The sequence below is a fragment of the Vanellus vanellus genome, assembly GCF_965231255.1.
Source record: "Vanellus vanellus genome assembly, chromosome: 6".
In the NCBI taxonomy this organism is placed as follows: Eukaryota; Metazoa; Chordata; class Aves; order Charadriiformes; family Charadriidae; genus Vanellus; species Vanellus vanellus.
This window is the reverse complement of record NC_138911.1, coordinates 34,715,367-34,742,978: the sequence shown is the minus strand read 5'-3', so window position 1 is coordinate 34,742,978 and position 27,612 is coordinate 34,715,367. Positions and strand designations below refer to the sequence as shown.

The 27,612-nt window shown below is 41.6% G+C and overlaps 2 protein-coding genes across 2 annotated transcripts; both read left to right on the top strand.

Annotated features, from left to right (window-relative positions):
* The first annotated feature begins 169 nt into the window (after positions 1-169).
* On the top strand, positions 170-10,929 carry EIF2S1 (eukaryotic translation initiation factor 2 subunit alpha). Its single transcript, XM_082485581.1, has 8 exons — positions 170-266; positions 2,274-2,515; positions 4,052-4,131; positions 4,606-4,757; positions 6,927-7,033; positions 8,912-9,009; positions 9,943-10,086; positions 10,389-10,929. Exons 2-8 carry the CDS (start codon positions 2,275-2,277, stop codon positions 10,512-10,514), a joined length of 948 nt encoding a protein of 315 aa, XP_082341707.1. The 5' UTR covers positions 170-266; position 2,274; the 3' UTR covers positions 10,515-10,929.
* A 5,482-nt stretch (positions 10,930-16,411) lies between these two features.
* Positions 16,412-26,328, top strand: PLEK2 (pleckstrin 2). Its single transcript, XM_082485886.1, has 9 exons — positions 16,412-16,553; positions 19,044-19,208; positions 20,195-20,376; positions 21,124-21,215; positions 21,547-21,734; positions 22,257-22,358; positions 23,759-23,842; positions 25,003-25,081; positions 26,106-26,328. Exons 1-9 carry the CDS (start codon positions 16,506-16,508, stop codon positions 26,231-26,233), a joined length of 1,068 nt encoding a protein of 355 aa, XP_082342012.1. The 5' UTR covers positions 16,412-16,505; the 3' UTR covers positions 26,234-26,328.
* The last annotated feature ends 1,284 nt before the right edge of the window (positions 26,329-27,612 follow it).

Here is a 27,612-nt window from a genome sequence, read left to right as displayed (position 1 = left end):
CTCTGACTCTGTCCGCCCCCGTAGCTCTCAGCGCCCGGTCCCGTGGGGGGCGCTCTAGCAAAGGGCTGCCTTCTGCCTCGACGTTGAGACTCTATGGTCCAGGGGGCGCGGGGCTGGCCTATCGCGTGCAGAGGAGCGGGAGCGGGGCGGGCTCACGCCTGCGCAGTGGGGCGGTGGCAGCGGCCAGGCGCACGCTGAGGCAGGAGCGGGACCAACGCGAGATTCCGGGACGCGAGCGCAGAGTGGGACCCCTCGGCCGTTGCCAGGTACCGGCGGGGCCCCGCCGCCGCTCGCGCCCCGCCCCGGGGCCTGGCCCCGGTCCCGGTCCCGCCGCGCGGCCAGCGGCGGCTCCGCCTGGCTGGGATGGGACCGCTGTGGGCCCGCCGTGCCGGGAGGGGACGCGGCGCGGCGGAGGGCCGGGCCTGTGCGCTTGGGCCCGGGCGGGGAAGGAGGGAGGGAGGGAGGGAGGGAGGGAGGGAGAGAAGGAGGGAAGGAGGGACTGGCTCCGCGGCTGTGAGCTCCCCAGGCCCGCCTCTTGCGCTTACTGTGCTAGAGAGGGGCCCTTCCCGGCCCGGCAGCGGCTGTCGCCGCCCTGGGGACCGCTTCCCTTCCCCGGTGCTGTACCTCTCGTTGGGCGTTGCCTGTGTCAGCGACGCTCAGGCGGCCGGAGGGGTCGCTGGTCAGAAGTTACTCTATTTTCGCCGTTTTCCCTGAGACTTGTGCGGTTGTGGGGACTTAAACCTTTGCTGAGGCGTTTCTGACGTCTTGGAAAGGTGGTTTGCTCCTCAGGGGCTTCCCGCAGAAGGCCAAAAGAAAAAGCTTGTGTCTATGGAGGGAGGAGTAAAATGCTCTGTGTGCAGAGCAGTGTTTGTCCATTCTTGCTTGCTGTGGTTGGGGTTTGTTGCTTTCCAATATGTCTTTATGCTGTATCTCATAAGTAGACAGGTAAGATTGAGCTGAACTGCATTCGGTGGTTGAGAAAAGCAAACTAAAGTTTCTCTTTTTAATCTTGGAGTTCTTTGTTGAGCTTCAAATTACATGAAGTTATGTGAAACCTGTAGAGGAGTGTTTTTATAATCCTTTACTGGTCTGTATTCCCCCATTCTGAAAGTTAAGAAAGGAAATAAGAGTGGATATAATCTTCTGAATTGTATGGCCATGTGTATGTAGCGCTTGGCATTACCATCTTACTCTCTTTTTTAATTCTCATATAGCTAGAAAGCTTTAGCACTGCTGTAAAGATCAAGGGTAAAACTTCAAAATGGTGACTACAACAAACCTTCTGAAGGAGTGATGCGTTTGACTCAGCATCTCAGGCTCCTACTTCCGTAGGAAACTTTCTGTATGAAACTTCTGGGCATAGACAAAAGGCGATTGAACTAACCTGGTTAGCAGTGATGAGTGTGGATTCATGATCAGGAAAAATAAGCAGTTTAAACATTCCTCCTTGTCACTACATGATTATGAAGCATTAATTCTGTACTTTTTTTTAATGTATAATGAAAGAATCTTGTTTTGGGTTTTTTGGGGTTTTTTGGTTTTGTTGGGTTTTTTTTTTTCTCCTGACTGGCAATACATTGGAGTGTGCTTTTTTTTATTTTATTTTTTAGTGCTTCATTCATGTCAAGCTAGTTCTGTCTTCCAATTATTGCCTTTGCTTTCTTTGGTGACATGTGGCCTCTGGAGCAGGTCTTACAGGATTGTTCCAAATATCTTGTGCTGAGTTTAAAAAGTCATCTTCTGGAGTGTAGAGTCTCCTCAGTACCACAGAAGCTTTGCTCTACCTCTTATATTCTCAGCCTCTCACACGTGGTCTTACTATGTGCATACAAATACTTTCATGAGCACTGCAGGCTTCTTCTCTCCCTGGCACTCCTGTTAAAATTTAATTTAAAATTTTACACACCCTCATGAATTTAGGGAGTGCAAGGTGTGCAGTGCCACGTTTTCACCACTTGAAGTCTCTTGTCTCTAGCTATGGATAAGTAATATGACAGTTGAAGTGGATAACAAAGTCTGGGTGGCAAGCTTTTTCTACTTTAATATGAAAAATTAGCATCTTAGCAATTGGTTGCGGTAATGCTAAAATACTGGTTAATTTAATTTCTATTAAAACCTAAGTATGAACTGCACAAGCCTTATCCTAATTTGCAATTTTTTGTACCAGCATTCCTCTCTATCCTCACTAGTCCATGCTGATTTTTACCATGTTTGTAGAAGTCAGTGATGTACTGTAAAATAAAAATCTTTGTTTCTCTCTGCTCCGATTCCAGAATGCCAGGACTAAGCTGTAGGTTCTACCAGCATAAATTTCCAGAGGTGGAAGATGTAGTGATGGTCAACGTTCGGTCCATTGCCGAAATGGGAGCCTATGTCAGCCTGCTGGAGTACAACAACATTGAAGGCATGATCCTTCTCAGTGAGCTATCCAGAAGACGTATTCGTTCCATAAACAAACTCATCCGCATCGGGAGGAATGAATGCGTGGTGGTCATAAGAGTCGACAAAGAGAAAGGTATTTGAGGATTTTGTGGGCTATATAATGATTGAGGTCATAGAAAGAAGTGCAGATAAACTAGGTGGGTTAGGTATTCATTGATTTTGCCAGGGGTTCTTTTTTTAAGGTGATTAAGCAAAACAGACCATCATCGTGCCATCTGATATTTATGATCATTCTTTTGTTTCTCTGTGTCCTTTGGGAATCGGGTTAATGGAGATCAATCACATCAGTAAAGATTTGCTTAAGTGGGTCCTCACCAGCTCAATGTTTGATCAACAAACCGTAGTGAAGTGGAATTTTCTTTTGATATCTATGTAGATTTTCTAAGTCTTAATGGAAGAGTCATCTGATGTAGAGATAAAAATCAAAATGGTGAGCATTTAATGCTCACAGTCTGTCCTGTTTATTAACAAGTCTTGAACCATGGCTATAAAATGGATGGCTTGTATGTAATTATTGTACCACATGAATTGAGTAGGTTACAAGGTGAGATTGCACAGGCAACTTTGTCTTTTCCTGTCTTCTGAACATTTGAATATTTTGAAAGGTTTTTTAATATATTTTCTATTTAGAACATGTTGGATTTTGATAATGCTGTTTCATGCAGTCTTTAAAAATCTATATCCAGGTATAAAGAAACAATGAAAATAAACACTGAGCACATCTAGAAACCTGACTGCTGGCACCGTGTTTCTCAAGTACTATGCTTTTCTAGAATATTTCTGAAACTGCATTTAACTCTGAAATTAAGTAATGAATGACAGGATAAGAAAAAGCAGAGAGGAAAGAAAGACAAAGAGAAACTTAATTCACTTCAGATCTATCTGAAATAAGTTTCCCAGCATCTCTAGTGAAAGAATTCTTCCTCTTACAAATTCATTTCATTCTCATATTAACAGGGAAATGTATCTGGAATTCACACAGTGATCTTTTATTGAAGCTCTTGGCGAACGTGTAGTTTGTGAGGAGTAGGTGGAGGCCTTTTCAAATTTACTAATAAATAGTTCAAAATAATTTCTTTCACAGACAGTTCTTCCAAAAAGGTGTCCAAGGAGTTAAAGTCAGAATTTGAGGCCAGGCCTACTTTATTAGGAATATATTGAGAGCTAAACTGGTGGAGTGCTGGCATTGAATGAAATTGAGTCAAGCGCTACAAAAATATGCGTCAAACTTGCTTTTTTGTATGCTGGTATATTTTTTGCCAAAACTGTGTACAGCAACATAAAAATGGGTTGCTGATTGCTGAAATATGAAAATTTCTTCTAAGTTTGCAGAGAAAACATTAAGGTAGTAATTTTAAAGAATGGTGTACAAAAGATTTGCTGTTGTAAGTGTTTACAGTTGAAAGAATAATTTAATATCCTAATTTGGCTCACGATTTCATCAAATTCATTAAGGTTTGGTTATGTTACTCTTGGTAGCAACAGCGAGAGAGAGTGTAGGCAAGGGGCAAATCCTGAGCCAGAGTGTTTGTTCTTTATGCTTTTCTTTTGAAGCAGTTAGATGTAATTTGCACAACGCATGACAGTTTCAAATGGTTTTCCCTGATAGGTTATATTGACTTGTCAAAAAGAAGAGTTTCTCCAGAGGAGGCAATCAAATGTGAAGACAAATTCACAAAATCGAAGACTGTAAGTTGCTTTGCTATATTCAGGCACTGTGTGTGGCCAGCTTCTTTCCTGAGCAACCAAAATGCATAGACATAAGATAATATGAAAATAAAGTGTTGTTCTCATTTATTGGGCATACTCTGATTCTTGTTTACCCATGCAAATATATATAACCAGTTAATCTGTCCATGAGTGCTCTGGTAAGCTGCTGCTTAATTAATGAAGAGATCAAGTAAGATGTCAGCTGAAAATTTGTGATGTAAAGTGGTATGTTTAAACGATCAGAAATCCAAAAGTATATGCTGGTTTAGCACACTAGACAAATGTTATTGAAAAGGCATGCAGGTGGTTTAAGGCATTGACTCCCACCCTTACTACTGTGTGGTCTTACGCTTCCAAGCAGGTGGCTTACCATTAAATACTACTTTTGATTCTAAATTTTTCTTTGGTTTTGGTATTTGGTTTGGTTTTTTTAACACTCCTTTTGTGTTCAAGGTTTACAGCATCCTTCGCCATGTTGCTGAAGTCTTGGAGTACACTAAGGATGAGCAGCTTGAGAGTCTGTTCCAGAGAACTGCCTGGGTATTTGATGACAAGTACAAAAGACCAGGATATGGTGCTTATGATGCATTCAAGCATGCAGTCTCGTAAGGACATCTTTTTTACTTCTAGGGGTTTATTTCATAATTAGAAGTATTTCCTGGAGTAGATCCATCATAATATTCTTCTTGAGATTTCTTTCAGGGTTTTTTTAGAGTTGGTATGTAGAATGTGCTGGTCAAATAAACCCAGTAAATTTTGACATCAGTCTTCCAGTGGCTTATTGTAGGGTTCTCTGTCTTAATTGCTTTCTTCAAGTTCTCAATGCTCTTGAGAAAGAAGGCTCAGAGTTGACTTGTTTTTATCCATCTTTGAGTCTGCCGTTCTGTGTACATCAGGTTTTTAAAAGTGATAATTTAATTTGACATGGACAAATACTAAGGCATTGGTGAATACTATGTTTTAGTTGTAAAAGAAAGATGTGATTACAAACACTGGAGAGACTTCTATTGCTACAGATGAGCCCGTGGCAATTCTATCAGAAGAAGCAGCACTTATCTTGGTTTGTCTGTCAGAATTTGCATGTTCTTAGTCCCAAGTAGATGCTATCAAAAATATCTAGCTCTGTGGCTGAAGATATGTCTACTCAGAGCTGACTGTCACTTTTCCACTTTTTTCTTTTTTTAAATGCGACACGCTGGCTTGTTACTTCCCTATACTTTCAAACTTAAAGAATGGGAATGGGATCACGAACTTAGAAATGGAATTATGAACTGAGAGATAGAAATTGTGATGCTCAGGGAATATGCACTGAGATAGGTTGCTCTTAATTTTTTATGAAGTCTGATATTTTAATTTTCTTTCAGAACTAACCTGTTTGTTTTCCCTCTAAAGATTCTATCTTGAAATTGGCAAACCAAAAATAGATTTCTCAATAAACATTCCCAATTTTGCTCTTTTATAGCACATAAACCTATGAGTGATGAACTTGAGTTGAACGCTAGATGGCAGTAGTAAGATGTTAGAAATTGTGTTGTACTGCGGATTAGTGTTTTGGTGTTTCACACAGCAGGATACCTGTGGCAAAATTTTAAAGTATATTTACCCTCTGATCCGTAAAAATTAAACATCTAGGACCTATTTGTTGAATGCATACCAAATGCTCGTGAAACTAACTTGAAGATTTAACAGAATACATTGTAAATGAAGAAGCAGAATTTGCATGTCCAATAAACCACTTCTGCAATATGGGTTCGTATTTTTGATATGTAAAAAAACTGTCATATTTCTGGATTCTGTTTGCTTATGTTCGGCCCTTATACTATCTATACTTAGTACATAGAATCATGAAAGATGACATTTTGTTAGCAGCAGAGACCAGTCTCCAGTACTACATCTGTTTTTTGGGCCATATTAGTTCATGTTTGCCTGGTAGTAGTATTGTAGATGATCTAGTATTGCTTTTCAGAGAACTGCAACTCCTGTCTCTGAAGAACAGGAACAATTTTTGTAAGGACCTTTTTGGTTATGGTCTCTATTTCAGATATATTTTGGATAAAATTAATACAACAGTAAAGAGAATTGACACAACTTCTTCAAACAAAAGCTGCTAATTTGCATGGATAAACAGCAGAGGAGTTTGCCTCTGTGATCTCTGGATTTTAAACTATTAGCTTGTGATCTAAAAATCCTTTATTCTTTCTTTAGCCAAGAATGTAACCAGCGGATGAGTGTCTGTCTGTGATCCAGTCACTGTTAAAAAGGAGTACAGAATAACATGGAATGAGTATAGGTTACTTTGTAGAATGACAAAAATCTGGTGTCTGAATGAAACACTGACATAATTCAAAAACCTCAGATTCATCATGGATTCTCTTTCATGCGGTATGGGTTTATCTTCACACTGGAGGGAACGTAAATCCCAAGCAGCTACATATTTTTCTCACTCTGTATCGTGTACAAATGGAGCTGGACACAATTCATTACTTTTCTTAAAAAAATAAAAAAAAAAAAATAATGAAGATCTTTCCTTCCAGGAACAGATTGAGTAAACTACTTTTCTGCTTTGTTGTTAAATGCTTCCAATAGAAAATACTTTGGAAATAGATGTGTTTATTTTCTTCCAGTGTTTCAATGAACTCTTAGGAAATTTCCTTGTTTTCATTGCCTGTTAGATCTCTGATTAGGCTTAATAATACTGAAGTAGTACCAGAAGTTAATGTTGTGCCATATTCCACTTCAGTATAACTTTTGTAACATTGCTTTGCTTGGCTCAGAGACCCTGCAATCCTGGATAGCCTAGATCTGACAGAGGAAGAGAGGCGTGTATTGATTGACAATATTAACAGACGTCTGACACCGCAAGCAGTCAAAATCCGAGCTGGTGAGTTCTTTCCAGGTGTTCACTGAAAGTGTCTTGACACTCTTAAGTCAAGTTAGTGTATCTTGTTGCAAACTATAAACTCAGTTAAAACTATTGTTGTTAGTGCTGATATTTGAGTGGAACTTTTCTTCCAGAATTAAGACACCTTAATCAAAGATTACTTGCAGAATGTCTATGTGGGTTCTATCTCAAAGTCCAGGGCGGTTTGGCCTTCCCCCCACTCCCAACCTCCCCCGCTACAGCAAGAACTGCAGATTCCTTGGGACACAAAGTACTTGTCGTGATGTGTAATGCAGTCTATCATATTGCACTGGTACACAACAAATTTAAATATTTTAAAGTTATTACTGCATCCACAATATTATTTTTCATTATTCAGAGTGCTACATTCTTTAGTTCCCTAACAGGATGATTGATCTCTGTCAGCACGGCTAGGGCATATGTCTTAGCCACTTGTTCATGAACATGTGAAAATAGTTCTGACTTTTTCCTCTGGGTGTATTTCTAATTGGTTGATTGCAAACCCTTCAGCAGGATATATTAGCTCAAGTGTAGTTCATCTCTAATGTATTCATAAAGTACATGAGCTGGTTTGTCTCATTGTGGGCAGAAGAAGCACGTGACTGCACTACTTAAGGCAGCATACTTCACAGATCTGGTTGTACAGCTAACCGAGCAGCCTAAAAGGATACGTGCCATTAAACAGATAGTCAATGTAGCAGAGTCACATTTTTTAACTAGACTGAGAGATTGCCTCTGCTTTGGAATGGTATATTGAAGAGCATTACCACTTGTTGATTACTGTGGAGCAAAGAAAAGATAAGCCATATCCAATGACAGTGAAGTCAAGGAGAGAGTGCAAAAAGTAAGGTAATGAAAAATTCCTTTACCTGTTACTTTAGATCACTGGGAGTTAACATAGACTTCAAAAGTGGGATTTGATTGCCATGAAGAATAAAATTGCTAACATAAATAGTTTTGAAAATAAAGCCACTTGATGAGTATGTTCTCTTATTTCCCCCATCTTGCCTATTTTGTTTTGATGGTCTAAGTTGTTTTTAATTTTGTCCTCAAAGCAAGCGTAGAAATTTTCCATTGGCTTGTAGTCTCATCCCGAGTCTGGTTGGGATGCTCTTCTGTGAATTTGTTTGTGATAGCTGAGAATTGGCAGATTGTTGATAGCCACCTGGAAGTGAGACTAATTTCTCTGTGTAACTTAGTCTTGCACCATTGCTACATAGGTAGAGAAATCTTTGTCTTTAAACTAATTGGAGTATTACAGATGTTACCAGCACTAGTCTATGCATTGATTTCCAAACACCTACAAAAAGATGTAGCTAACTGTCGCTTTAACTATATGTTAATATAACCTACTGTAAAAAAAAAAAAAAAAAAAAAAAAAAAACCACAACAAACTATTCCATTGCTCCTCAAGTGATGCCTCTGTTGTGATTGCTGACAGAACTGCATGAATTTGTGGATGTGCTCTTTTTCAAGTTTCATTTTTCCTGATAAATCTTTAATTTTCTCTGGTATTTATTGCTTTTATATCTTCATATCTCAATATGAAACACATAATTATTCTTACTGAGTTTATTGGGCGAGAGGTGAGTGAATGTGGGTATATAATTTCCTATCTCAGCTTTTCAAAGCATAATGTAAAATACTGTGCATGTAAAGAATTTGTGAAGACTTTTACCTCAACTTACAAGTGAAGAAAGTGAAATACTTTCGTCGGCTTTGGGAGCCACTGAGGCTCTCATTGTGGATAAACATCAGATACTAAAAAGCTTTATTAAAGCTTAAGTTGAAAACGTTTAAAGATTCTACAGCTTTTGGTAACTTTACAGTTTTATTATTTGTATTCCTCTGTCCTAGATATTGAGGTTGCCTGTTATGGTTATGAAGGCATAGATGCAGTAAAAGAAGCTTTGAGAGCAGGCTTGAACTGTTCCACGGAGAACATGCCTATTAAAGTAAGTGTCTGTCTTAACACTGAAGTCAAAACCGAAGTTTTCTGATGCCCTCAGGTATCAGCAGCATGCAGTTGCAATTTTCACAACCATGTAGCTGAGGCTGGGAAGCCATGTGACTTGCTTTCTGATTCTTGAGCAAGTATGCTTCCTTTCAGCGATGTGCTGTGACTGTGCTGTGGCTTCCCAGGTTCAAGAAGCTGTATTTATTCTGTTCGATTTATTAAAGTCTAGTATTAGCACACTACATACTTTCTGCTCCTTTATGCAGTCTTAGGTAGAGAGCAGCAAATTATATTGTCATATATAAGATGATGTAAGAAAAGAAATGTGTGGTCCGCATATGCTTGAGTGTTAGTAGAATGGCTGCTGTACCCAAGGCTAGTTTTTCTCCCCAAGAATTTTAGGATATTGAGTGCATTACTGAATAAGTGTTTAAAAAAAAAAAAAAAAACACAACAACTTGGAAGTACTTCCTTCTTTGAAAATGTTTTTTATGATGGTTTCTTGTAACAAAAGGAAAAGTTTATTTGGTCATCTTAAGGAAAAAAGCCACAACAAAATCAAACATACTGATTGTCACAGTCTTTTAATGGATTGAAAAAGTATGTGATAGGCTGTTTTGCTGATCTGCAAAGTGGATATTCTCTCCACTTAACAATATTTGTCTAAACAAACATACTGTGCAGAAATAACTGATGTTGATGTTGGAAATAGGGCAAAGATATGCACTTTGTCTGCTATTTCTGTCCAAATTGTTTACACTTTTAGAAAGAGCTTTTCTAATGGGAAAATGTTTCTTATTCTGTGAATTGTACATTCAGAACATCGTTGCTCACTTTGCTTTTCAGATTTTTCTTTCTTTGTTTTTGTTACTGAGTTTGCCTTTTTTTCCTCCCCCCCCCTCCCCCCCCCCTCATCCCTGCAATGTGATAGATTAATCTGATAGCCCCTCCTCGTTATGTGATGACTACAACAACACTAGAGAGAACTGAAGGACTATCTGTTCTAAATCAAGCCATGGCTGTAATTAAAGAAAAAATTGAGGAGAAGAGAGGTGTCTTTAATGTGCAGATGGAGGTAAGAACACGTTACATTCTAAAATGTAATTTTCTTTTCCCTCGCAACATATTTAAAGTAGAGAAAGATTGGTAGTGCTAGGAGAAATTTCAGCAAAAGGTATTAAGAAACTAAAAAAAACTAAACTTGTGTATTTTTAAACAAGTGGCCAAAAATTCTAATTTTCCTGGGTTTTATTGTGTGACTTCAAGATGTATTTTATCTCTTGCTCTTTATGTAGAATCAGAGCCTACAAATATAGACAGTCTTTCTTAATGACAACTTACCTATGTGTTCTGGTTTGTTTTTTTTTTTTTTTTCAGCCAAAAGTGGTTACTGACACAGATGAGACTGAGCTTGCAAGGCAGTTGGAAAGACTGGAGAGGGAAAATGCTGAAGTGGATGGAGATGATGATGCTGAGGAAATGGAAGCCAAAACTGAGGACTAAATATTCTGGGATATTTAGAAGAGGCAGACCACATGAAAATTTAAAGACCCCATTGCAAACACTGGACTAAATGTTTCCAGTATTGAAAACTTCAAATGCAAATACTTGAAGTGTTTTACTGTTTTGAAAAGACCAATATGTGAAAGGCTCTTCTAAATAACATTTGATGCGGCAACTTACACAAATTGAATCCTTTTTGAAGGGAAGATGCCTAGTGAAATTCAAGACACAGATCTGGCCAGAAGGAGGTTGCAGCCCATACTTAACGTTTTCATACAAAACAATTCCTAATTGATGATTACAGCTCAGTGCATCTGTTAATGATCTTTCCTGGGAGCACCAAAACCAAGCAAGCTGAACAGTTCTATACAGAATGTATTTGAGCAAATATTCAATAAATTTCTGGGCTATGTAACTCCAAGATTTTTTTTTTTCTTCTCTTTTGTCACATGGCCTAGAGTGGTGTGAATATAAAACCTGGAAGGGTATGATCAGTGGGTGACTCCCCTTTAACATTGAAAGGGCTTTCTTTGTTTGCTTTAAATCAAGTCAAGAATGAGTGGAACAAAATGTTTTTCTTGCAAGTTTGTTGATGCAGACTTGTTTAAAAGAGCATTTCCTTTGTTTATCATCTGTGGTTAGGGGCTGAGAACTTGAAAACTTTGAAAATAGCTTGTTACCATTCCAATAAACATAGCTGATAAATGAAAAATTACATATAGTTGGACTTTGCTCCTATAGGTGAATATAGCAGGAGCTTTAATGAACTTTCTTGTACGTCAAAATAGGCAGTACTGTCTTGTGAGCTCACTGCTGCATGACCTTCACTTCTGCCTACCCTAAATTTGGTTTACACAGGACTGAGCTATTCTCTATAGAAACAACTTGTTTATCTTCTCTGAAGAAGAGAAACAAGATGTGCTTTCCATGTTGGAGTATAAAAAAAAAAAAAAATAGAAAATTCTCTTTTCCTTGTCTGTGGGAATTGGGGGGGAGGAGTTGTTTTAAAGTAACCTTTCCAAATTATAAAATTTTCAAATGTATTTATATCTTTTTTTATTGTCATGTCCCATATTGCCCGTCTCCTTTTTTTTCTTAATATCTTGTGCTGCTAGAGAAAAAATGCATGAAAATGAGGCTTTGAATCTTAACTAGGAATTCTTAATACTGCCACGGTACAAATAATGTCATTGCTACGTGGTGTTGCCCCAAAAGGCATTCACAAAGGGCATATGTATTGTCATCCATGCTTGATAATCAGAGTTCATATGTACCCAACTCTGATAGTAATGCAAAGCCAAAAAAGTTAAGTAACTTCACATTTTTGCAGAATGTTGGAAAATACCTGAATGTGTCATCATAAAATGAGGAGACTTTTTTTTTTATGGTTACTTTCTCAAATTGTCTTTTCAGAAGCTGCGTGTGACAGCCTTGTTGTGGCTTGAAGCTGTGATAAAATTAGTTTCCTGCTTGAACAGCTCTTCTAACTTTGCCCATTCACTCTAAGTGATTTGACTTCCATTAAACGCAATAGGTGGGTACTCAGACAAAAGAACAAAGTGATTAAAAACTAAAAAGTAGCCATGTGAACTGTGTGCCAAAATAATGCCGTGAAGCAAAGCACTGAAAAAGGAGCCATGTGTGCTCTTACCTTTGAGTATTATCAGGGGGTTGCAAATACATCCTCCCTAAGAGCTGTATTGGTGTTACTGGGTGAGCATCATTTCTCTCAGTAACTTAGGCAGAAGTTTGCTAAGCTTGCTCAGTAGCTACAGGAGCTTTTCTGATTAGAGCCTCAGTGTGCTGGTGTACACAATTCTGTGTCAGTTTTGAGGGCCTGAAAAAAAAAAAAAAAGACCGAGATGGTGAGGACAGTAACAAAGCGTCTTACAAAGATAAGCCATTTGTTACCCTGGCAAATAAGATCAGGCGCTCCTGTTGCCTGAGTAAATTTTAACAAAGAAGCTTAAATAAAAGATGCAGGACAACTTGGTGGATGTTTCTCGTGTTGCAGCAGCTGGAAGGAGGAGGTCTAAGGTGGCCACTTTTGAGACCTGTTAGTGTGGTGTGTGTAAGGGAGTGATGAACTGGCAAAGCCCACGCTGGGACTTGGCTGTGCTGCATCAGTTGCTGTAGCCTGTGAGTTAAGGATCTTTAGAAGTTGCTGAGATGACACCAGTCTATTTTGTATACGTAGAACTGTGTTTGCTTATCAAGTGCTTAAAATAAGGGTTCTGTGAACATCTTTGTTGAGTCGCTAAAGCAAGGTAGTGTATTCCTGCTGTTCATAAGCAACTCTCCTGTTTACTCAATTGTAATTGCAAAATCAAAAATCTCCACTTGCACTCATGTAGTCAACTGAAGGGAAAAGTACGGGTATACCTGTAGACAGGACTTGGCCTGATGTGTTAATTGTAAGGGTTTCAGCTTGCCTTTCGTATCCTAGATTAATTTTGTAAGATTGGCAACTTGGAAACAGTTTTACCTATAACATTTGATAAGTTCTCACTAATACCAAAAACCCCAAATGGAGGTACCAGCTCAGGTCAAGCACACAGTGCAGTTACACACAGCCTGGTGTCCTGTTTCTGACGAGGGGAAATAGTGGCTGCTAAAGAAGGGGTGCCCTGCTTTCTTGGGGCTATTGTGGTTTGTCTGTTTTTTAATACAGTGATAATTCCTTGTTATTTTCCCTCTGATTCTGGCCCTCATGGTTTTTTAGGTGCAGTGGAGCTGGCATGTTGTTCTTCATAGCAGCATCTGCACCTTGGTATTTAATTTCTGGTATTTTTTTGTTCCAGAGTCGAGACAATTAAACAACTGTTTTCAAACACTGCCACCTTTCTACAGTTAATTTTAAAAATGCTCTTACATCAGAATACTTTTGAACACTTGTCATCTTTCACTTTTATCTACAAATGTTTAAACATTTTTTATTTTGATGTGGTTTGTTTTCATCTTATTTCATCCCTAATCCACTAAAGGAACTAAATACTTAATGGTGTCCTGCACTGGAGGGCAAAGTCCTAGCTTCTTAAGAAGCTGCTTTGAAAAAGCTGTGTGTGTGCGATTCCCCATGTGACACTGTTCACATGATGATACGCGATGGGCAGTGCAGAGCATGCGACGGGGGTTTCCCTTTGGGCTGTTCGTGGCTTCTTGAGGGACTGACCTGGAGGTACCAGCAATGTCTGTCATGTCAGCCAGCTGAAACAGCAGTGTCTGAGCTCAGAGCCGGCTACTCCTGCCCTTCCCTTTAACCCTGAGTAGCTTCCTGTGGTCCTGAAGCCTGCAGCTGGCTCCTCCTGGCCACCCCAATGCAAATTCTATAGCATATAAAGTGTTTTGGATGGAAGAAAATGTCAAGCACTCAACTGTGCTTTTTTTGTTAAAGTACTAAGCTGACGTGAAAAAACAATGCTATAAAATGGCCCTGAGGAAACAGATAGTCCTCCCTTCGGTGAGTTTCAAGTCCCACAGAAGACTCGATGGAGTTTTCTGGAGCTCCCTGGATTTATACGGTTCGAAGCATGTCCTTTTCTGCCAGGAGCCTTCAATGCCAGAGCTTGCCTTCCCAGCGCATGCGTGAATGCGGCAGCCCAGGTCTACTGACTCATTTTACACCGTATGACCCTTTTCCCACAAAGCTGTCTGAGAGACCCCTATTTACTCAATCTCAGGGAGCAATATAGGGGCAGTTTGTTTGCCTTGATTAACTACAGAATGGGACAGGCAGAGAGGGGTGTATGTGTTATAAATATCCAAGGTATTGAAGATTTAAAGTGAAGGTTCTGGATTATAAAAGGTAGTTGATACAAAACCTGTTGTTTAATGGCCAGCTAAGGCAACGTTGGCTTCGCCATTCACCGGCAGTTTGGTAACAAGACTCCCTGTTGCTGATGGTAATTTTGCCAAGATGCGTCTGCAGGGTTGTGGGTGGTCTGCGTGCTGGAGAAAAAGAGCTCGCTCAGATCGTCGGCGAGGACTGGTTATGGTGCAATTCTGAGATCGCTGTCTGAGCAAGAGCCCCCTGCAAGCTTCTGCATGTCCTCACTAGCATGAAATTATCTCACCCACTTTGTTATAAATTGCCTGCAGTAACAAGCTGAACAATCTGAAGTCAAACCTCAAATACTGAACAATGGAACACTGTATTCCTGGAGCTGTTTATACAAAGAGTGCACGTCCAGGAAATGAACGCAGCAGTAATGTCTCTTGTGTACCTAGACTAAAGTTTTCTTCTTTTTTCTCAGGTTTAATTCTGATGTACAGAACATTGTGAGCTGAAATTTATTTTCTCTTTTTTTTCGCTGACTGCATCAGTTTTTTTCCCAAGATTCTGCTTCTGAGTACAACTTTTATACGTGTATTTATGTATATACACAGAGAAGGAGATTATTTTTTAAATTTAAAGAAATACACTTAGTTCATTTCTGCTTTATTTTAAGGCCACAGTAATATAAAAAATTACAAAAATTTCCATTGATATCTTTGAAAATACTACATACCTACAGCAAAAAATATTCTTCTAAGTGTTCTGTTAAACTTACTGCACTCGCTTTAGTTAGACTGAAGAACCAACATAACCAGGATATGAGGTTGCCTCGTGGCTGCCTGCCTTTCCAAAGTCCAAAGGGAGTACACTAGGAGCTACGCTAGTAACTTCCATACGGGCTGGCTGCTTTTGAGCTGTCAGCCAGTGTGATTTCTCTTTATACAGCAATCCATTTTTCTAACTTCAAGTAGCGTTCAGTCACCCATTGTACTTCTCATGGTCTCTGCAGGACTGTTCTCTGGGTTGTCTCCAGTACATTGTCAGGTTTCAATTCTGCAGTGTGTTGCTCTTCCTTGCTAAAAGTTATAAAACATAGTATAGAGAAAAATAAATAATTTATTTGTTTGATTTCCTCGGTACATGAAAGTGTGACCGGTAATCTGATCCGGTGTGCAAAGGCTGAGAGATACTTGAGTCACACAGTTTTGCTGAACTTTGGACTCTACATAGCAACCAGTGCTTTTCTTTATTTGTTTTACTGTATTTATTTCTTAACCACAGCCCCTAGCTCTGCCCATGTATATCACCTTAATTTTGGTACAAGTCAGGGAGTGCTAACAGTACAACAAAGACTATTACTTCTGAACAGCAGCGCTGTCTGAAATACTAATACCGGTTTATTTCATCAGGACAAGATTTGATAAATCTATCAAACAGATTAATCATGGCCAAAGTCTCCAAAAATGCAATAAACATCCAAGCTCTTATTCAGACACAAAAAAGGCACTCTGTTTCAGAGGTGCTTGGAATTACAAAAGGTTACTGCAAGGTGTTCATTGATTAGACTGCTTCAATGAAAGCCCGAATAGTTGCTTACATAGGTTATTAAGTTGAGAATCTTGGTTTATATGCCCAGAGGTCACTGAAAGTAAAGTGAGGTTTTAGGTGCTTTGGGGTTTCTTTGGTAAAATAGATTTCTAGCAAGACAAATTATTTTAAGGTTTGTAAAACTCTCCTTGTAATCATAATATTCTATATGTTACACTTAAGGTGTTCTGATCTGTAGAACCCCCATGAGATGTGTTTATTAGACGAGAAATTTTAAGCAGTAGAGTTGATTAGTCTGAAGTTTTATAACTCTACTTCTCCCTCCCATGCAATTAGTAATCATGTGGCTGCTTATATTGACCAGCTCACTCAGTGGTGGTTTTTTCCTGTACTAAATTCTGTGAAATTCTTTTGAGGTCCTTTTTAGCCTTCCCTTTGTTTTACTTCCCGGAGGGCAGGTAATGTATCAGAGCCAGCTCAATGTTTAACTAATGTCTCATAGGTAGAAAAAGAGTGAGAAAAAAAACCAAGGAAGGGAGCGTGCGTCACTTTGGAGGAGGGTAACAAAGAAAAATGAGCTTTCTTAAACAAATTGTGTGCAGAGGGACAGGCTGCCAGGGCTTGGGCGCTTCTCAGCAGGGGCTCGTCTCTCTTCCCCGCTGGCCACGATGCAGGAGGCAGCTGGAGTGCTGAAGGAAGGATTCCTTGTCAAACGGGTAAGTGCTCCGGTTCCCCTTCATGCGGTTCTGCTTAAATGTGGAAGCAGCCCCTGAGTGGGCAACTGGATCAAGCCAGGGTTCGTGGTGAGGCAGCCCTTTGGGTGCTGAGTTTGAGGAGTTCCCGCCTGCTCCTGGGAAAGGCGCTCCTCCAGGTCCGTGTAGATGCACGCCAAGGAAGCTGCATGAACTGCAGGTGTTCGCTACCCTCCCTCGAGTTTCCCTGTATTGGTCTTTACCCAGAGGAAAGTGAATCAGTTCTGGGGATTACTCAGTTAGGTATCAGAAAGCCAGTATGTCTGCACCTGAGGCACACCTCTGCATAAAAAAAAGTACCTGGCAAATGGCTATGTGGCAGCAGTGGAAGTGGCCACAGGAGGACGGGGAGAGGAAAGATGTTTTGACAGTCTTTTAAGATAGTTTGTGCCTTCTTTAGCGACCCAGCTGAGCAGGGTTTCCCATTTCATAGGAGAGGATGGGGAACAGACTATCCTTTTTGAAGGGGATCAGAGCAATACAAACGTAGAAATTCGTTTGAAATAACTTTTCTTCCACACCCCTCAGCAAGGGGCATAAGCTGCTTTTAGTATCAAGGCTGCGTCTCAGTGACTAACATGATCCTTGATTGCACACCAAAAACAGGATTCAAAGGTTTGTTCAAAGCTATGCCACACCTCAGGAAATGCTTTTCTGCAGTACGTGGCAGTGCTTCTGGTGCTAACATGAAGGTAATCCTGGTCAGGAGCTCTCCTGGAGGGCTCCCAGCCAGCTGGCTGCCGGCCTTGTGAAGCCATGCTCTAGGCAGAGGAGGTCTGCATAGCCCAAGCTGTTCCCCATCCTCCCTTCTGCAGCTCCTGCTCTCCTCTCTGGGCTGCAGTTGTGAGAGAGGAATAAGGGTACTGTCAGCACACTGAGCTGTAACTGCCAGTGGCCTGTACAATGTCACCGAGATACACAGTTTGATAGGAAGGAGACTACAAAGAAGATGACTAAAAGAAACTGAGGGAGAAGGAAGCAAGGGATCCAGAGAAAAAACTGAGGAAGGGGTGGGATCAGGTAAAGGAAACAGAGATTTCTTAAGAAGAACAGAGCAGAAGCAAGGAGCATTATAAACGACTGAATTATGTATTGTAATGTATTATAAATGCAGAGTAAATGTGTGGAAGTCAGGTAAACGTAAAGAAAAAAGGCAAAGTCATCTCCTGAAAATGGGAAATCTCCAAGAAGGAGAGAAAAGAGCCATAGCAAAAAACATACTCTCAGGAAAAATGCCCAAGGGACTTTACAACAGGTGAAAAAAAACACTGAATAATCATAGAATGGTTTATGTTGGAAGGGACCTTGAAGATCATCAAGTTCCAAAGAAGGCTAAGGGAAGGAGAGAACAAACCCAAGTTAGATGAATTGTATTTAGTATAGACTAGAAGGCATTACATCTAACGTGCCCTGGATTTTAGAGAACTCACCTTTTCTTGGAAATCGCTGTTTTTCCCCTTTGCTCATAGACCATTAATAAGCTTTGATTCCTGCCACAACTGGACCTTGCATGTTCCTTTCTTCTAGCGATGCCCACCCTCTCCCAGGTGCCAGAGCTTCCTTCCTCTACCCAGTGCTTTGCCTGCTGGCTGTAACGCTCCATCGCCTGTAGAAAGGCAAGTCAGCTCCCCGCACCGCCAAGCTGGACCTGACACCGTCAAGACAGGACTCAGCCTGTCAGTGCCAGCCCTCCCTCCGTTTGTTCTTCCACACAGCCGGGCTAAAGACAGCCGGCGGCTGTTTACAGAGAGGGAAGAAGAGGTTCTGTCTGTATTGTGGTATAACCCAGCCGGCATTGAACGGCAGCCTTCATTCAGTCTTTTGCTGTTAAAAAGCATATTTCCTTTACGTGAAACGGTAGCACAGTGAATGTTTTAGCTCCTCAGGAGACTGGAGGCAGGTAGGATAGAAATAAACCACTCGTTAGCAGCAAGAGGGGATGAAAGGAGAAGCCAAGTCACCCAACAAAGCGCTGTCAAAACCACTTGGCACCTACAGCCACATCAAAATGACAAAAAACCGAAACAAACACTACTCAGGGTCACCAGAGAGGAGAAGTTTGTTTCCAAGAGGCCTCACGCATTTTGGATTTAGCCCTGTTCCTGCCTGGTGCTGTCAGTGAGCAGCTATGCACCTAAATGACAGCTCTTTGAGATAATTCATGTGAGCTTTTGCAAGAAACAATTCTTCCCGGCAAAGAAGTTCTCCTTGTTGGAGACCAAAGCACCTTTCTACTGCTCCATGATTTCATCGTGATGGAGCTGTGCTGGTTTGTTACTAAAAATGTGTATTTCAGGGAGAACAAGACTCATGATGACATATTTTCTTTCTTTTCATACAGTTTCCTATTTATGGTATTTTCACTGCAAAAAAAAAAAAAAAAAAAAAAAAGAAACCATGGTCATTTCTCAATGCTTCTGTTAAAGCCAGCTATGTGGATTTCTTTCCCTCTAGGGACATGTTGTTCGTAACTGGAAAGTGAGATGGTTCGTTCTGCTTCAGGATAAGCTGCTGTATTACAAAATTGAAGGAGGCAAGAAGGAGCCTTTGCCAAAGGGCAGGATCCTTCTGGATGGCTGCACTATTACCTGTCCATGCCTGGAATATGAAAACAGACCGGTACGACTGGAAAAATGTATCCCTCCTGAATGAGGCTCACTTTCTAACTTCTCCCTAGTCTTTTCCTCTCCTCCTGACTTTGATTACTTGCACCCGTATCGCTGGGGTGTTTCCAGAATCAGGCCCAGCCAAAAGCAAGCTGCCATTAGCAGTGTAACCAGGACAAGCGAAGAACTCCCTCACTGTGTCTTTGCTGTTCCCTGTGCCCAAATCTGAGTCACAGCCATTAACAAAAAAAAAAAAACAAACCCAACACCATCACCCCACACGCAGTGGGAAGAACAAATGCAAATGCATCAGCCCAACCGTGGGTGGAGCAAGGATAGGAACAGCTCAATAAAATCTGAGGAGGATGGAAAAAAAGGGAAACTTATCATCTGTGGTAGTTGCCTTAAACCCTGGCTATATCCACAGGGTGCTCCTGGGCAGCCAGGTCAGGCGCCCTTTTCCTTCGCCAATGGGACTTTGCTGCTGTGGAAAGTTTCCAGCAAGAGGGCTCTGGAAGGGAAAGCGCCTCCTGCGCTTCTCCGCTCACCCATGGGCAGTGGCAATGCCGACTTCCTCTGAGCAGGGCCAGAAGGGAAATGACTCTGTCAATTGCTGACTATTTCAGCACGTCTCATGGCAGAGCGAGCCTAGTGAGAGTTTGTAGTTGGTGAAACTGGAGATCTGGATGTGGAAAGCTCCATAGTCAGCAGCACAATCCTATGTAATCCAGTATCTGGGTGGTCTCCTCTACGTACCACAAGCTCCATGCATGCACACCATGCTTGGCACTGAAAACACTGGGATTTTTGGCAGGGGAGGAAGCAAAAAAACCCAGAGCTGTGCCCACCATCCTTCTGGCCAAGAATTGCTCTGTACTGCTGAGATGGGATGCTGTATCAGGCTTATTTGTGTCTCTTGGGCCAGTGCTAAAAAAAGTAAAATGCAAGTGGAGGACAATAGCTAAGTGATGTTATTGCTTTGCACTTCTTTCTCCACAGCTACTTATCAAACTTAAGACAAAAACCAACACAGACTATTTCCTCGAATGTTGCTCCAGGGAGGAGCGAGACTCTTGGGCTTTGGACATCACTGGAGCTATTCATGCTGGTCACCCAGTACAGGTACAAGAGCTTCAAAAAATGAAGAATTCCTTCAAACTACTAGACAATATCAGTCTCCAGTAAGTGTGTATGGTTTCTCCTTCTGCTATTGCTGTAGCCTGCGAAGCTCCTGAGCTGATGGATGGGAAGGGTCAAGGGAAGCTCCTCGCTGCACAGATCTGCTCCCGTGTGGCCAGGAGCCTCTAAACTGGCTGCTCTGCCCCAGGTTTGCACAAGCTTTTGCCAGGGCACGGGAACACACTTTTTCCTGACCAACATTTTTTGGGACGGGGGTATGTGGATTCTGCACAAGCACCTCACTGCTGGCTTGACGACCTTCCTAGTCAGCTGCAGAGGTTTTCACTGGGGAGACGTATTACCTCAGAAGATGTAATGTCAGGGAAAGATTGAGCAATGACATTGTTCATGCCGTGTTGATGAGCTTTCAAAGCTGATAGCCAGAATCCAGGCTAGGATTTTTAGCGTGCATCATGTTAAACAAGAGGAAACAGAGAACTGATTAAGAAATAGAAAAATTACATGAATTTGATTTGTGTTGGGAAGGTACACGGATGCTGACTGTAGCTCAGTTTGAAGTGCTTGAAATGGAAAGATGCTTTGTGAGGCTTTGGCTTGTTTGGTGCTGCTATTGGGAGAATAAAGTTTTCCTACACCGTACTTAAGATGAAACTTGTCGGGGAGTATCTAGGCTGTTTCCCATCTTTACGCTGGTAACCATTAGGACATCCCAGGCACTTGCAGAAGTATGTGACAGTTTCTGCCTGTCTTTCTGTTCTAGAAACGTTGTCCTGTGTTCTCTTTTACAGCCACATAGTGGAGAGAATGTGTGACAACAGTACTGGAATTAAGCTGACCCGCAACTTGGAGCAAGGCAACAGATACAAAGAGACCTTTACAGGTACACCTGCTGCAGGCAAAGAGCTTCCTCGCTTCTGACATGCCACATTGCAGTGACAAGGGAGCTACTGTACTGCCTTCATGGTGGAATCAGTTGTGGCCCAGTGGAAAGTACTGGTGCAGCCAAGTTATCCAACACCTTTGTCTTGCTCTTTGGATACATGGAAGCACACACAGGACCCCACGCTTTTGGTCAACCTTGCATTTCATTGACAGTCTTTGTGATGGTGCCAAAATATTTCAGCAAATGAAGGTCTGTGTGGCTGGACACCATCTGTCTCGCCTTGGAAGAGCACGTTGCCTTGGTATGAGAGCTGCCTTTCTCCCTGCAGGTTCTGCCCTGGTGGACTGGCTCATCTCCAACAGCTTTGCCGTGTCACGATTCGAGGCCGTCACCTTGGCATCCATGCTGATGGAGGAAAACTTCATCAGGCCCGTGGGAGCCCGCAGCACTGAGGCCACACGCTACAGCGACCTCTCCGAGCAGTTCCTTGATGACTCCACTGCGCTGTACATGTTTGTAAGTGATGCAGCTGCCAACAGAGGCACCTCCTCTGCCCCTTGTCATACACTCGATTGGGGGCGGTGGTGAAGGAGACACGCATAGCGTGCAGCCAAAAGCAAAATACACAGGCTATGAAAGTAAGCACAGAAGGAGCAGCTCTAGGTTTATAATAGTGCTAACACTTGCACCTTTACTGGTGACAAATGGCTCCCTGGATTTGGAAGGATCTACAAACTACATAATTAGGCATTAAAAGGGGTATGTCCCTTGAGTGCAGTGCTGCGTCTGCATTTAACGGAGGCCGTGCTATAGTTATGCTAAAATTCAAGGCCACAGCACACATGTGGGTTTTACAGCTGTAATTTTTTTGCTTGAAAATCTTGGACCTACCTAGCTTAGCGGCACGGCTACGGAGTAGAATTTACTTGGGAAATATGAGCTAAAAACAGCTCAAGGAAAATAAAATGCAGAACTTTGTGCTTAACAAATGTTTTTAAATTAAGAAGAAAAGTGGAACCATCTTTTCCCTATTTGCAGGCTGAGAGCAGTAATAAAAATACCAGTTCCAAGGAAGAGCCGCAATTTAACATCTCTGAATTAAGTGGCACAATTGTGAAACAAGGATTCTTAGTGAAGCAGGTAAATACAGTTTTTGAACCTTCTCTGGGAAACAAGAAAAACGACAGCTCTTAGGGCTTCCTAGAAAATAAGTGTGATTTATACAAGCATGGCTGGGGACTTGTGGCCAGCAGAGATATCTTGCCTGTCAGCACTACTATTGGAGATCATGTGTAGAGTATCTAGTAATAACGAGATGACCCATGGAACTTGCTGCTCAGGCAGGATTCAGTGGATATTCTGTATATGTTAAGTGTATACTGAAAGGTATAAAACAGTATCAAAAGCAAGAGTCCTCCGCAAACTCCAATTCCCACCAGAAGCGTTATATTCACTTCCAAGCAGATCCACTGTTCCTCTGGTCTAACCTGTCCCACCTGGGTCGTGTGAGAGGCTCTGATGTTCTGCTGGCCACAGACAAATTTCAGAGCTGAATAGATTGACATATGCATGAAGTGGACATTAACCTGTGGATGGTCATTCATGTACGCATGGATGCTCTAGTGGTGGTGGGACCTGTTTTCTTTGGGCATGATTACCTGCTAGCAGTTAATTGATTACAGGATCTGCAAGATTTAGTTTCCAACCCTTGCAACAAACAAGATGAGGCTCAATCATGCATAACACAGCCACCTGCAGAGGGAACCCCACCTGCACTGTATGACCACGTTCCTATTCTGCAGCTTTGCACTCTGAGCTGCAATTTTAGTGTTGTGCAAACTGGATCATCAGACGCTCCCCAACCCTCACTCCCTCCTCCAGCTGCCAGGGTGCAGCGAGGGCTGGCAGGGGGTCTGGGTGCCAGGAGTCGCTGGAGGATCTCCACAGTGCTGGCAGAGCGGCCCCCCATCACCACAGGACATGAGAGCTGCCTGGAAGCTTCTCCCCATGGTCAGCAGCAGTAAGGGACAGCTCCCAGTGGCCCCAGCCCTAGGCTAGCCCTGAGCCCCAGCACCAAACTTCCAGGAGCCGGAGGATGCTCTCAGGGCTCTCATGCTCACGGTGCTGCCCTGCACCCTCAGCAACGGAGAGGGCTGGGGGGAAAGAGTGAATTGCTGCCCAAGGACCTTACATAATCCCTTCAGAGCACGCACAGCATGGGTTTTTAATCCAAGACCCATATTTAATCTGAAATTAAGAGCAGGAATCAGGTATATGGTCACTTGGTCCTGTCACTCTGCTTTCTTGGTTTTCAGCACGAGGAAGGGAAAGAGTAAGGAATTATCAATGTATGAAGAAGGACGTTAAACAGAAAATCCTGGGAGTTACTAAGATGTCAGAAAAGATTTTTCTTTTTCTCTGTTGGTTCTCTGCTCCAAAACCTCTTTTTTCAGTACCTGTTTAGGTTTCCCCTGCAGCCTGCAGGAAAACGGCCATTGCAGAAGGTATTTACTGGTAATTTTAATTCTTCTGTTTTGCAGGGGCACAAGAGAAAAAACTGGAAGGTGAGGAGATTTGTTTTGAGAGCTGATCCCGCTTTTTTGCACTACTATGACCCCACTAAGGTATGTAAGTAGGGAGTTACTACCCCCAGAAATCCTCTCACAGACCTAAGCACTATAATGAAAATATGATTATGCTGTAAATGTTTCTCTCACCCAACTCCCCTTCCGGGTTCCTCTATCCATTTCCTGGGGAATAAGACCTCTCTGACCTTACCCTGGGAGGTTGTCCTTGTAGGCTTTTCTATCCCTGCATCTTCCCTCCTGTCTTTTCCCCAGTGAGATTCCTTTTCCTTAGCCGAGGGGCAGCAGCCTTCTTGGGATTGGTCTTTTGCTGTACCCACACAGTCTGGGACTGTGCACCTGCAGGGATTCTTCCTGGGCTGTGATCTTTCTGGGCTGACATCCCACCACTTGAGGGTTGTACTGCTACTGGGATTTTTTATGTTCTTATTCCAACATTGAATAGGGTCTCCTTGATGCCAAAGCATTTATAGCAATTTCTGCTACTCAGTTTTAAACTTGCTCAGGGAATCGTGGAGTTTATCTTCATGGATATAATAAACAATGTCAGAAACCCAGAGGGCATGTGGATCCATCAGCCCCAGATGCGTAGGGTACCACAAAGCCCAACAGGTTGCTAAAAGAACATGTATAGAAATGCTTTATCTGACTTTTAAGGAAAACACAAACAACGTAACAGGGAAAAGGGCTTATGGAGCTCGTTCATTTTTTGTCGCCTATTTCTTTGTGGGGTTTTTTCTGCACTGCAATTCACCCTTGTAATGCTATAAACTCAAACCCCAGAACCTGAAGATCAGACAGCAGAGCCAACCTACTAGTGAAAACAGTCAAATTTTCTCCATACAGTTTCAGTGAAAAGCAGCAAGCTAAAAACTTGTAGAAATATCTTTTTTTTTTCTTTTAATATGGGTTGTTACTGATAAGGCTATACATAAGTTTGAAATATGATTGTTAGCCTACCCTTATGCTTTTAATTGATCTCCACCATTCCCAGCTATGTCAGAGAAACATCTGATACTGAAACAACATAGTAATGCATTTAATTACATGTCCTAATTGACTTCTCTTGTGACATGCATGTTTTATATCTGGAAAGACTGGCATTACATCTCCACCTTCATAAAAATAATTTATGTGCTCTGGGAAATTATTCTAATGATGATATTTTCCAATAAGCCTCATTTCCTTTTTCTTTGCAGGAAGAAAACAGACCAGTAGGTGGGTTTTCTCTTCGTGGCTGTCTTGTCTCAGCTCTGGAGGACAACGGAGTCCCAGCAGGTAAGCACGAGCCTCTAAACTTTCATACATACATAGTTACGCCACAGCAATACAGTCTTTGGGTGTGGGTTTGTTTGTATGGCTGTCCATATGCACAAGTGGGCTGGCCTTTCCTCTCCCCTTGCAAGCAACGGAAGAGGCTTACCATAAAAAATCCCCACACTGCTGGGTTGTCCATACCAGAGGGGATTTTTTTTTTTAGCGTTATTTCCACATATCTTGGGTGTTCCCCTTTTTATGGGCTTTTCTCGGTCAGATGACCTCTGAGACAGTCCTAAGACACCAATTAATACCCCAGAGTTAACAGACAGAGAGGAGACACCTTCTTTTTGGGTGTTAAGTCTTGAGGGATCTTGCGATGCCATTCCCTTTCTGTGTGTCCTCTCTACTTATGCTATTACCTTTTCCTTTTTGATCTGCTAGAAACCAAATGTAGGGGAGGCATAAAGACAGCAATACAAAAAACAGCTCTGCTAGTGAAAATGCTTAGCTTAGGCATTTGTCTAGAACCTCAGCCTCACAGATAAGTGTTTCTGCTGTTTAAGCAATTTAATTTATGACAGTAAGCACAATGTGTGGTTCTCAAATAGGCAGCGTCTTTCTAAAGACAAAAGAGAGGGTCTGAAAAAGATACAGTCCAGGGTCGGAGGCCATGATGAACAACAGAGCTCCTTGATAAGAGGAACCCAAAGATGGGCAGGAGCAAACCTAATCTACTGCACAAACTGGTAGGGAGTTCATCCCTCCATTGTGTAACTCAAGTAAGATTCTCCATCTAAACAGCAGCTATTTTACATATGAAGCATAGTACACAGTAGTTCATCCAGTCTATGTGAGGGGTGTCTGTACTATATTTTACAGAAAGGAAATCAAAGACACAAGAGCTTTAGTCTTATCCACAATTAAATGGAAAGGTCTGATAACCTAATTCACTAAATTAAAAATCTTCCCTATGAAACTTCATATCTGCCACAAAGCATTTCTCTGTGCATCTTCCTGATCTGTCATTTTTTTTTCTCTGCAGGAGTGAAGGGCAATGTGCAAGGCAACCTCTTCAAAATCATCACCAAAAATGATATTCATTATTATATTCAGGCCAGCTCCAAGGCAGAGCGAACACAGTGGATTGAGGCAATCAAACCATTGACATGAGTAAGGTCAACTCCATGCCAAAAGACAAGTCACATTTGTGAACAAGTTTCCTGCTCTCATTGCCTGGGAGTGTTGTTTTCCCCTTAGATAGTCTATTTTTGTTATTTGTATTGCCGTAGCACCTAGTAATTCCTGGCAGACCAGCATCCTAGGTGCCTAGGAGTCATGTAGACTCAGAATAATTCCCCACCAAAAACTTACCATATAACCAAGAAACAAAAGACAACAGTCGGATACAGACAAATGGGACTTTACAAAGAAACAATGAGATATAATATTCCAAACTGGAAGAAAAGAATTTTTGCACAAGTATTCAGTCTATATCTGACAGATCCAGGTTGTGCTTTATCCTAAAGCAGAAATGTCTTGCTCCTTTCCCCTTTACAAAGGGGCTCATAAACTTAATTACTTAACACTGACTGAATCAAAGTCATTAAAGGTCCTAGTGTCTGAGACTGCCTTTCTTTGTATACCACAAAAGTCTTGTGCTAAGACACAATCCAGCTGCCAGGATAATCATTACTGCAAAACAAACCAGGGGTCTGTCTGTCCATCCATCTGCTCTACCATTTGGCTCTCTGCTAGGCTGGAAAAGACCAAAGGATGCTCTTCTCCAGTATATAGATTATTCTTGTGCTGCTGGTAATGGCCCATAGCAGTACAGGATCCTGAGTAACAAATCAGATCAGTAGCAGTTATTCCAGGCAATCGCAATATATTGGAAGAAATCACTCAGCCATAAAAGCAGGACTTTTCCTCCTGATTATCACCATAAGTCCATTTCTGTGGGACGGAGAACTCTAATAGCAGTTCTGACTATTGCTTTTTCTATTTTAAGCTTTTCAGTTTTGCATTATTTGCCTAGTAAATTTGACTTTGATATCATTAAATATAAAAAAAAGTTCAGTGCATTTGAATCTCCTGTGACCTTTAGACATGATTTTTCTCAGAGGGCAGTTTGAGTATATGAAAATAGTTTCATACACTGTAAATTTAGATTTACATAGAAACTGAGATATTCTCCACAACACCAGAAGGTAGAATGAAATGTATGAGATAATTAAAATACCCAACCAGCCTGCTGATAAACTATTTTCATAAAATTCCTCATGTTATCTGAGTACCTGTATCTGACAGCCAGACTCTGCAGAGCCTCCAAAAGCCCTCCAAAGACAGTATGCTATATATCTTCCTTGAAGTCACAGAGGAATTTGATAGCCCTCTACCCACAGAACCACCTCTTTTCATACTTTTTGTTCTCCAAGTTATGTACTGAAAAAAAAGTCTCTTGATCTAGAGACTTGCCCCTTCATCCTGTGTTACAACCAACCAATCATAACAAAGCCAAAGGCAGCAGCTATGATATATGCTTATATATG